The 10,635-nt window shown below is 55.6% G+C and overlaps 2 protein-coding genes across 5 annotated transcripts in view; both read right to left on the minus strand.

Annotated features, from left to right (window-relative positions):
• Positions 1–460: 460 nt before the first annotated feature.
• On the minus strand, positions 461–6,864 carry ECM1 (extracellular matrix protein 1). Of its 3 annotated transcripts, none has more exons than XM_004389578.1 (10): positions 6,798–6,864; positions 4,619–4,681; positions 4,439–4,540; positions 4,211–4,291; positions 4,030–4,110; positions 2,825–3,147; positions 2,223–2,597; positions 1,314–1,534; positions 1,064–1,151; positions 461–688 (listed from the first exon to the last, which is right to left on the minus strand). In XM_004389578.1, exons 1-10 carry the CDS (start codon positions 6,862–6,864, stop codon positions 461–463), a joined length of 1,629 nt encoding a protein of 542 aa, XP_004389635.1. The 3 variants fall into 3 exon arrangements, with proteins under 3 accessions (XP_004389635.1, XP_004389634.1, XP_004389636.1); XM_004389577.1 differs by having other exon boundaries at positions 4,211–4,362; positions 4,435–4,540; XM_004389579.1 differs by lacking the exon at positions 2,223–2,597.
• Positions 6,865–7,450: 586 nt separating this feature from the next.
• Positions 7,451–10,635, minus strand: part of TARS2 (threonyl-tRNA synthetase 2, mitochondrial) — a 14,764-nt gene continuing 11,579 nt past the window's right edge. Inside the window, exons 14-18 of one of the 2 annotated variants that reach the window (XM_023724599.1) lie at positions 9,843–9,943; positions 9,564–9,665; positions 9,316–9,388; positions 8,648–8,762; positions 7,451–7,764 (exon numbers count right to left, since the gene is read on the minus strand). In XM_023724599.1, coding sequence (XP_023580367.1) covers positions 7,616–7,764; positions 8,648–8,762; positions 9,316–9,388; positions 9,564–9,665; positions 9,843–9,943 — 540 coding nt within the window. In that variant the 3' untranslated portion in view covers positions 7,451–7,615. The remainder of the gene's footprint in view (positions 7,765–8,647; positions 8,763–9,315; positions 9,389–9,563; positions 9,666–9,842; positions 9,944–10,635) is intronic. The other variant, XM_023724598.1, reaches the window with a different exon arrangement.

The following is a 10,635-nucleotide window of genomic DNA, read 5'->3' on the forward strand; positions in this document are numbered from 1 at the left end:
CAGGGCACATAGACTGGGTCTCAATAAACGGATACTGAATGAATCAGGGCACGGACTGGAAGGATCCAAAGTGGATATTAAAAACACTTCAGGCTGGACTGAGGCATTTTTGTGGGCTCACCAGAGACATGAACCATATCTTTTTCACCTCTGAATCCTGAGCACAAGTGACACCCCTTTTTAAATATGTGAATAAATCAAGAGGACAAACAGTGAAGTCGTTTAGTTGTGATCCCATCACAACCCTGTGCAACATTTTCTGCTCAGTCCCTGGGGGCAAGGTAGGGGGCCTCCGGGGCCATCACTGAAGAAAATCCAGGCAGGCTTACAGGGGTGTGTTTATGTTGTGAGCACTGTCAAGAGACAATGACACCGAATCCAAGAGGTGTTTAATGAGTGTTCCAGGAGGGTGGGGTGGGGTAGGGCTCCCCCATCTGATCCTCTGAGGCTCTGGGGTGACTCACTCTTCTTTGGGCTCTAGGGTGGGGCTGGTATTTGTTTCCTGAGTTGGGTCCTGCTCCCCTTGGCTCTCGGCACCAATGTCTCCAGCCACTAAAGCCACATTCCTCAGATAATGGATGTTGAAGCAGTTGCTCTGTTGGTCCCCACGACTCAGGTCACAGCAGAGGGCAGGGTCCCTCCAGGAGTTACGTTGGGAACCACACAGGTTCTCAACAAAGGTTGATTTCTAGGCAGGAGAAGCAGAGTAAAGCTTCTCTGGGTGTCCAAAGTCCCCCTTCCCTCGGCTTCCACCCCTCCTCACCCACTGGACCTTCTGGAGTCCAGAGAGGGAGCAAGGCTGCCTCCCTGGACAGCTGGATTCCTTGTGACTGACAGATACGAATATCTGGAAGTGCCAGAAGCTTGAGGCCCAGAGAAGGCATAATGGTAATTTAGGGGTGGGGAGCAGTTTAGGTGAGGAATGAAGACTTCTGGAACCCAGAAAGATCTCCTCCACCAGTCTTCATTATTTCTGTGAGCGGGTTTGAGGTGCTGGTGCAACCCATTCCCTCCCCCCGCCTGCACTTCTTGGGAGTCTGACCCTCCCTCCCCACACACTCACTTCCTTCTCCACACAGCAGGCCTGCTCTGGAAATGGCAGGTCACAGCACCGGGCAGTCATATTCTGGATCAGTCCAGGAATCTGTTCACTGTGTCAGAGGGAAAGGGGGGGGGGCGCAGGGGTCAGGGTCTTTGGGCATCCCCAGGCATCCAAATGGTGCTGGGAGACCATGATTTTGCGCTTTCCAGGGGTGTCCCACAAGGGAGTTTTTTGGGAAGGGAAGAGAGCTGGAGAACTGGGCAAGACTCACTGCTTGGTGAGAAATTTTCCGTTTCCACAGATATGGCCCATGAGGTTGGGGGTGACTTGGCCGATGTTAACAGTCAAGATGTCCCGGTCGTAGTTCGGGTGGGGAGCCTGACGGGCAAAGCACTCATTGCGGGCAGGGCTAGGGGCGTGGCGGCAACAGGGGTGTCCGTGGGTCTTTGTAGCCTGCTCCTTGGCGCAGTATCCATCAAGGACATCCTCCCACTGTGGGCCAGAGAGCCAAGTCAGAAGCCTGGGCACTTGGCACCTTCTTGCCTGGCCCTCTGCTTCCCTTACTGCCCCAGACTATGAGACGAGGGGCTCCCGGCCCCAGGTTCCAGGAAAACCTGTTGCCATCGAATCGATTCCGACTCACAGCAACCCTATCGGACAGAGCAGAACTGCCCCAAAGGGCTTCCAAGGCTGTAATCTTTACGGAAGCAGACTGCCACATCTTTCTCCCGGGAGCGGTTGGTGGGTTCCAACCGTCGACCTTTCGGTTAGCAGCTGAGCGCTTAAACCACTGTGCCAGGAGGGGAGGGCAAAGCACCAGAGGGCAAGGAGGCAGCTGCGGATTGTGGGGTCGGGAAGGTGGAAGGGTGGGAGCACAGATGAGGTTTGGAGTTGGCCACGGGAGGAGATGAGCTGAAACGGTAGATGGAGAGAGTCAGGTGAGGCCAGAGCTGGACGGATGGAGGGCAGACAGATGCCTGGGCGGTGCTATGGGCGGATAAGATCGGGAGTGCAGGATGAAGGCTCAGGATGAACAGACTCAGGTGATGAACACAACGGGTGCACAGAGTCACAAACAGGTGAGCAGGCGAGCGTGCTCACAGTGGGGAGGTACGTGGACGGACGGATGGCAGAGTCAGAGGTCGGAGACGGACGGGTGGGCAGGCAGACACCCACTTACGGCCTTCCGTGTGCAGATGTGGTTGTGTCCCTGGTGGCAGCAACGCTGGAATTCCTGTTCCAGCTGGCTCAGAGCCTGCAGCTGCCTCTCAGCGTGGCCGGTGGCTCGGAGGTTGCGTGGCACAGACTGGAAACGTCTCAGGAGACAGATATTCCTGACATTGTCCGCGGTGGGCAACCCCGGGGGAAAAGGCAGCTCGGGGCCCGAGGAAACACCGGGCTGTTGGCTAGGACAGGCCCGCAGCTGGTAGTGCGGCCGGGGAGCTTCCTCCTGGAAGCAGGAGAATCGAGCCTCCCCCTGCTGTGTGCAGCACGAGTAGGGTCGGGTCTTGACCGAGAACTCGGCCTCACAGAACCGGGTCATTGCGTCCTCCCACTAGAGCAAAAGGGGAGGGTCAGCCCAGAAGTCCGTGGTTCACATCGAACAGGACCCTGGGCAGGTAGACAAGAAGCCCAGGTTCTCCTCAGCTCTCCTGGGATACTGGGGAGGCCCAAGGGAGGGCCAACAAGAGACCTGAGGTTCCTCCGCAGCCAGGCCTAGGCCTCTAGCCCCTGTCTGGTGATCAAAGGCCCACCTCCCCAGGATCAAAAGCCAACCCTTACCACAAGTTTTGCACAGTCCAGGCGGCTGAGGCTGCTGTGGCGGCAGCAGCAGCGGGAATATCCGGCCTCCAGCAAATTGAGGGCTTCACCCTGGCGACTGAGGTGGGAGTAGCCAGTCTGGGGCAGGTTCCAGGGCCCATACACCACATGCTGACGGCCAGGGAGGCAGATCTGGTTCAGATTGTCTGGAGAAGGTCGCCCAGGGGGGAAGCCGTCTAGCCCGCGGCCCCAGCCCCCTTGGGGTGGACCTTGTTGACATTGCTGGGCTGAACTCCAAGACTCAGGCTCTGGGTGGCCCTGGCCCAGGAAGGGAGCTGGCTTTTCTGGAATGGGGAGAACAGAGTGGGAAGACGAAACACATGGAGGAACAGACAAAGGCTGGATGAGGTGGGGGAGCCCTGGTGGCGCAGTGGTTAAGCGTTCAGCTCCTAACCAAAAGGTCGGCAGTTGGATCCACCAGCCGCTCCTTGGAAACCCTATGGGGCAGTTCTACTCTGTCCTGTAGGGCCGTTATGAATTGGAATCGACTCGAGGGCAACGGGTTTGGTTTGGTTTGGTTTGGATGAGCTGGGAGGATTGAAAGAACTTGGGGCTGCGAAGAAAGGGTAGGGAATATATAGGGGAAAAGGGGAAGAAATTAATTTGCGGCTATGACCTTCGGAATGACTGACTGGAAGAGAAAGAGAATCGAGACATGGAAGGTGACACCCTCACAGTCCCCTTCAGGCCCTGCTTGCTGTGCTGCTTCCTCAGGCTCAGGCTCGCTGCCCCCTCCCCAGGTTCTGACTTCTAATGCAGGGCAATGGACAGACCAAAGCTGTCATTCACCCCCTGTCCGCCTGGAACCAAAGGGCACTTGCTCTTGGTGTGGGTCCACTGGGGTAGAAGCAGACGGGTAAGCAGAGGTGACAGCTCCCCCCACCCCAGGCCGGCACCTCTACAAGACGGGGACCTGACTAGGTTCCATTCATGAAGAGGAACCCATCAAGGAGCAAGTAAAAATGAACGCTTTTTTAAATGTTAGATAAATATATAAAATAGACATTATTTCCCCGGTTTTACAGATGGAGAAACTAGGGCTTAGAGAGGTAACTCACTCAAAGTTACACAGCTAGTAGCTGGCAGAGCTCACTACCTTGTCTGCCTCCAAAGCTCCTGTTTATAAGACAGGGCAGGTGGGTGGGTACAGAGGGGAAGTCACTTACCTTCTTTTTGTTCTATAGGGAGCGGGCGCGGGGGCAGCTGTTCCTGAATGGGGATGGCTTCGTGGGGGAGAGGGTGATCCACTGGCAGTCAGAGTCAGGGCACAGGCAAAGAAGCAAGGATCAGCCTGGTGTCAGGAGGTCCCACGGTGGGACAGGGGTTCGGGGAAGGGTTAGCACTTACCTTTCCTTTCACCAGGGACCTGGCGCGGGGGCAGCTCTTCCTTCTGGGCAGGAACCGCTTCCTGGGAGGGAGGGGGCTGCACTGAAAAGGGAAGGTATGAGCAGTTGGTCCCTTCTTCTAGACAGGGCAAGGCGAGGGGACGGGGACTCTCCCTCCTCCCTATCAGAGAGCAGAAGGAAGCCCCAGTAGGAATTGGAGGACTAAGAAGGACGCGTGGTGGGGACCTACCTTCCCTCTGCCCCTCAAATTGAGGGTCCTGCTGAGCTGTGTTGGGGTTGTCCACGGGGAGGGGTCGGGTCTGGGGTGGGGAGGGGGGTGCCGCATAGCCAACTAGAGGCAAGAGGAGACCGTCAGAGCCTGTAGTTCCTCCTGGTCCCCCAGTCCCAGGCTGTTCTCCTAAACCCTTACCTTCTTGAAGGTGCTCGGCTAGGTGCTGTGGCCTCAGTTCTCTCTGTCCCGGAGCCTTGGGGCCTGGAGTGGGGAAGCGGGGGCTTAGGGGCAGTTTTAAGGTCCCCTTTCTGGCCCTGAGCAAGGGATGGGGAGGCTGTGGAGCTTGAGTGTAGGGCAAGACAACCAAGATACCAGGAGCCCCTCTGTGTTGCTCCCGCTCTGGGTCCCCCACAGTGTGTTGCGTGGGTTGGTGTCACACCCCCAGGGATAGACCTGTAAGTTTATTATCCATTTCAGTCATAGAGTAATATGTGATAAATATAGCTGTAAATTGCTTAAATGTAGTATTTCTTAGATTACATGAACACTAACAACAAAATTGTTTTGTAAAATCTTTCTAGATCGAGTCACAACAGTTACAACATTATTAGTAACTGAGCGGGAAGCCTTGTTTGATTTTTCTCTTCTTTTCCTTGAATTACTACTTTATTCTCAAAGAAGTTATTGATATAGGTTCACAAATACTAATCACCACAAAATTATAGCTACAAAACCAGAAAATTTCACCAAATCAGCGACTATAAAAACACTGGCAGCAAGGATAACAATAGCACCTGCTCGCAGCCCTTGCAGCCGAAACCACGTGATTCAGTGTGGTTGGGTCACGATGACAGACGGCTCTGAACCGAGCGTGTTAGAAGGTTCAAAAAGTCCATCAGCACAGAGTTTTAGCCTTGTAGGTAGATTGATACATGTAAGCTGGGCTTATGAAAAATACTTTTGTTATTGTAACTACCTTCAGGGATATTTTTATAAAAAAATACATTTTTGCTGAAATACTGCACAGAAATTTTACAGACAGTCATTTTGGTATCACCCTCTCTGACAGGGTCACCTGGTATAGTCTGCACCCCACTAGGGGTGCCACTGGTCCCCTCGTCCACCCCCCAAACACACTTAGATGTGACTGGCTGGATTCTGACAGAGCCTGTGACACCCTGATATTCTTTGCCCCTGCTTGGCTCTGGGGCTAGGAGGGCAGAGCCTCCTCTTCTGTTACTATCCTTCCCTCAGGGCTCCTGGGCTCTCCTCTCCACAGCCTCTCTACTGTGGTGCTTCTCCAGTTTTCAGAGGAAACAGTCTGGATCCTGAGCTGGTTGGAGCCTCATCTGTCCACTGCCTGCCCCACTCCAGCTCCATGTCCTCTAAATCTCTTAGGCCTTCTGATAAGGAGGCCAGTCTGGGGGCATGTTAGGTGCCTTCCCTTCAGTTAGTCCCAGCTCCTCCTACCCAGGCTGTTTAAGACCTGAGGGACTGGGATGATTCATGACACCTGAGGCAAATGACACCCACAGCCACAGAGAACTGAATCTCTGGTGGCTCCTCTGCAGGCACAAGGAACGAGGAAGACGGAGAGTCAGTGAGACAGAGCCTTCTCGAGATGTGAGCTAGACGTTCTCTCAACACTCTCCTTCCTGTGTTCCCTGCTTGGCTCAGGCACCAAAGCGGATGAAGAATGGTGTGCACTAGGGCTCTTTCATCTGGTCCCCTGTGGACAGACACCCCTACCTCCTCCTTAAACAGGCAACAAGCTGGTCACGGCCCCCTGGGTCAGTAAGCTGGTTTAAGTGGCCTGAGGGCCCCTTCCTTCTCCCTCCCCTGCCTAGAGGTCCCCCCCGACATGTTCAGACAGAGGCCCCTATTCTGTCGCTCGACCCACCCACTCAGGAGTTGCCCACTCGACTCCAATTCTGTGTGTTTGGCAGCAATCTTTAGGAACCCCTCTCTTCTCAGGAGGGACCAGGCCCTGGAGAAGGACATCATGCTTGGTAAGGTAGAGGGTCAGTGAAAAAGAGGAAGACCCTCAACGAGATGGACTGACACCGTGGCTGCAACAATGGGCTCAAACACAGCCACGATTGTGAGGATGGCGCAGGACCAGGCAGGGTTTTGTTCTGTTGTCCACAGGGTTGCTGTGAGTCGGAACCAACTCGACGGCACCTAACAACTCTCTTCCTGCCCTGATCTCCCTCCCTGGTGAAGAGCCCCAGTGGCCCTGCCCAACAGGCCCGCTCAGGAAAGGAGGCCGAGGGGAGCAGCACCCGGCTGGGGAGGCACTGTCTAGAACGTGGGGACCCAAGTCCAGCCCACGCCAGCCAGGACCTCCTGCCAAGTAAGGACTCCAGCTCCAACTCACCTCCCTCCGAGGCTGCAGAAGTGACGGCCAAACAGGCCAAGACCAGGGTCATGGACATGGTCCCCATCCCGGGGCAAGGGCTGGTCACTGGCTGCAGGAGGTGGGTTCTCTCAGGCAGATGTGGATTTGAAGGGCAGGGCTGCTGCGAGCTGGCTCTTCTGGTTGCTGTCCCTGATGCTGTGAACTTCAGGCCTGCTCTTTCTCCTTTTTATAGTCTGGCTGTGTCTCCGCCCTCCCTGCTTCCTGCTGTGACTCAGTCCCGCTGGCAGCCGCTCCTCTCCTCCTGAACTCAGCCTGAGGCCTCCTCAGAGGACTGAGAATGGGGGTGATGACAGGGGAGCATTCTCATGACCCCAAGAGAAATGGAGTCTGGGAGTCATGGAGCAAGAGCTGTTTGGGACCTTATTTTGGGCCCTGATTTCTCCTGGATGCTGCCTTCTGTGGAGAAAGGATTTGACAACCATCTGAACTGGGGCTGGGGAAACAGGGTACTAAGGAGTGTACAGTGGGGAACAGAACAGCCATCTCCGGGGGCCTCCCGACCAGGGAGAGGCCTGGGCTGTCCCTTTCCAATTCTTCCAACCCCCAGCAAAGAGGGAAAAAGAGTCCACCTCCCTCTCAGGAGTCACAAATGAAGACACGTACCTGACAGCTTAAAATTTATTATTTTTAGTTTCACTCTCTTCATATTCAAACAGCTACAGCTTCCCTCCCTCCTCTCTAGGGTTGCCACACCAAGTCTCAGTTCAAAAGAGAACTGAGGCGGGGAGCTGGGAGGCTCTGCGGGCCTCCTGGGGACCTCGTCTGCGCACAAAGTCTCAGAGCATTTCTTCAGCGTTCGAGACCCTGGTGTTCTGCAGCTCCAGCAGCCGCCCCACTGCTTCAGTCAAGCTGCGCTCCCCAAGCCGACGGTTATCTCGAGTCCGGATGTTCACCGTTCTCCTACTTTGCTCTTTCTGGCCAACCACTGCAGGGGGAGGAGGGGAGGTTTGGGAATTTCAACGCAAGTTTATCCATATGGAATACTGTTTTGATCTGCAGAAATTTAAAAGAGACCTAAATCTTTAGGAAGGGTGGAATAGGACCCAAACATGGTTCAAAGAAAGGATAAATTTAGCTGTCACTTGCTCTCCAGCTCTCTGCTCATCCTGAGGTGATAAGGACGTGTCCTGCGGCCACCCATTCCCCTGTGTGCCTTATCACTAGAATCAGCCAGATAAAGACAAACAGATCAGAAATCAGAAAGAGAAACTCTGTGTGTGGGGTGGGGGTGGGGGCAGGAGAGGAAGGGGAAGACACAGGCGCAGAACACAGGTGTGCAAGTCCGTCAAGACCCGGGATTGTGGGGTAGGCAGCCTGCTCCAAGTGCTGGCAGGGCGAGAGGGTGTGTAAAACTAGAGATGGGGGACACTGGCTGTGGAGTTTCTGCTCCTTTTCTTCAAGACAGAGCTCTGAGCCCTGGAAAACTAAAAACAGCAGGACTGAGGCAGGACTACACTCTTCTCGGGATGACCATCTAGGAGAAACCTAGCTAATTAACTACCCGCTTATTAACCGTTCCTATTCCTTTCTCACACTGCCTCGGTTCCTTACCCCAACAGACACCAGGAGCCAGGGTGAGGTGGGTAACAGGAAAACTGTTCTAGGGTAGGAGGTGGCTGTCAGGGGGTGAAGGAACCTGGGGCCCAACTGAGTCAAGTGTCCTGAATTTTGGCTCCTTCTGATCAGGAAGTGAACCTCAATTAACCCAAATATGGAGTTGACCAAACAGACAGGAAAGAAGACTGCAGAGGCGTATGGGAGAGCTCAGGGCCCCGAGGTCCTGGCCTTCAGCTGCTCCACTCACTCACCAAACTGAAAGTTGTAGTGGGCAAGCTGGGCCCGGCGGACTCTGCGGCTGAGGCTCAGTCCAGAGTCAGCATCCAGGTCGCCTACCAGTCCTGCAGCCTGTAGGCTCTGTTGTACCTGGGGCAGATGTTTGGTGATGGGAATTAAGTTAATGCTACAACAGTGTGATGCCAATCTTCCAGTCTCAGTGTCCTCTACCTCCCACTGACAACCTCATTTCACCTCCACTCCAAGTCTTTGGCCTCATCCCCACCCCTTGCAGCTTTTTCTCCTGCCTCCCAATCCCTGGGCCTCTGCCTGCTTCTAGCCACCCAGCTACCAACCAGCTGCTCGCCTCTGGCGCCATCCACACCCTGTTCTCTCCAGAAGTGAAAAATAAAACCAACATTTACTCAACCCCACTTTTGTGCCAAGTACTGATGGCAGTTTTCGACATCTGTTAATTTGTTTAATTTTCACATGTGCCCGCAAGGAGAGATGACTCCCTTGTTTTCGATGTACGTTTCCAGGCCCCGGGCATGGGGAGCACATAGGGGAGCTGCGGGTCACCTCGGTCTGGTGGCCTCAAGCGCTGTGCCATCCTGCCACCCTGTGGGGCCTCCTCCCACCCGCTGCTGGGACCTGCTCCCTACTAGTCCTGCTGCGCCTTGGCCCTGGCCCCACTCCTCACCTCCCGAGCATATCCCTCCTGCTCAGGCCCCACAGGGATGACCACCACCTGAAATGGGGACAGCCACAGCGGCCTGGTTGGGAGAGAACAGAGGAGGGTGAATGACTGATGCTGGCTCTGGGCAGAGGTGTGGGAGTGCAGTGAGGCTGGGGTGCAGGGGGCAGGTTTGAGAAGGAAGCAGAAGTTGGGTTTGAAGGGGAGGAACCTCTGGTTCGAGGGCCAGAGCAGAATGGGGTCAGAGGTCTCACCATTTGCCCCCGCAGCTTTCCGCCAGCACCGCCAGCATTCTTTCCACGGAGCCTAGTACTGCTCGGTGAATGAGGACGGGCCGCTCCAGGGCCCCGGCCTGCCTTGGAGGAAAAAAGGCAGATGGAATGGAGTGTAAAGGGTGCTACAAATTGCACAATCAACGTCACCTTCCAGTTTTTGAGAAATAGTCTGCCCCTGGCGGGGTGCGGCGGGCGGATTGGCTTTAGGCTTTAGGGTCACGGGCTGCTGAGGGAGGAGGGGAGGGGCGGGGTCCGTACCCTCTGTACCGGAGGCCAAATCGCAGGGGCAGCTGGAAGTCCAGCTGGATTGTCCCACACTGATGGGGCCGACCCAGCGCATCCTGGAGGTGCACATCAATCTGGAGGAGACGGACGGGGGCATGAAACCAGGACCAGTACCCTCCGCCGTCTCTGGCACCCGGCCCCTCCGCCTGCCCACGTCACCCGGCTGTATCACACTCCCCGCTCTGCGTCACGCACTGGGCTCCGGTATCACTTCAGGAACGACCCGTCCACACCCGCCTCTCAACTTTTTGAGCTCCTCATCTCAGTGACCTTTGCCCTCACCCCAACCCCGGCTACACCCTCCATGCTGTCATCGCCCAGGACGGCTGCACCTCTGAACTGTCCATCAGACACCCTGCTCTCGTTACCACCTGTCAGCCTTCCAGCTCTGACAATTATTCCTATTACTGGTTCTTCAGCCTGTAGGCCCCTTAACTCCTCTTCTTCCTTCCCATCCACAGGCCTCTGCCACCTTCCTTTCTCTCCCTGTGCGCTGTGCCCACCTTCCCCGTTCCGCTGTTCTTCCGTCACACCACATGGCAAAACGCCAGCCTGAGGCCACCCCAGCCTCCCACCTCCTCAGCCCTGCAGAGCTGCTCGGTGCCGCCCGACATGTCACACACGTGGCAAAAACAGACAGACGCCACTACACAAGTCACCCTTCGCAACCTCAACCAGAGCCTCGATGCCGCCAGCAACCCCGACTGCCCCCATCAGCCCTCATCCAGCTCTCCTCAGGGATTACAAGCTGTTATCATCATGCCCC

This window comes from Trichechus manatus, unplaced genomic scaffold, assembly GCF_000243295.1.
Source record: "Trichechus manatus latirostris isolate Lorelei unplaced genomic scaffold, TriManLat1.0 scaffold00250, whole genome shotgun sequence".
Lineage (NCBI taxonomy): Eukaryota > Metazoa > Chordata > Mammalia > Sirenia > Trichechidae > Trichechus > Trichechus manatus.

Excerpts from the sequence above, each read along its gene's own strand:
- ECM1 (XM_004389577.1), bottom strand. The coding sequence starts at position 6,864 with ATGGGGACCATGTCCATGACCCTGGTCTTGGCCTGTTTGGCCGTCACT. Across the intron at positions 4,682-6,797 it reads TTCTGCAGCCTCGGAGGGAG|GCCCCAAGGCTCCGGGACAG; the intron begins GTGAGTTGGAGC and ends TCCCCACTCCAG. Across the intron at positions 3,148-4,029 it reads CCCTATAGAACAAAAAGAAG|AAAAGCCAGCTCCCTTCCTG; the intron begins GTAAGTGACTTC and ends TCCCCATTCCAG.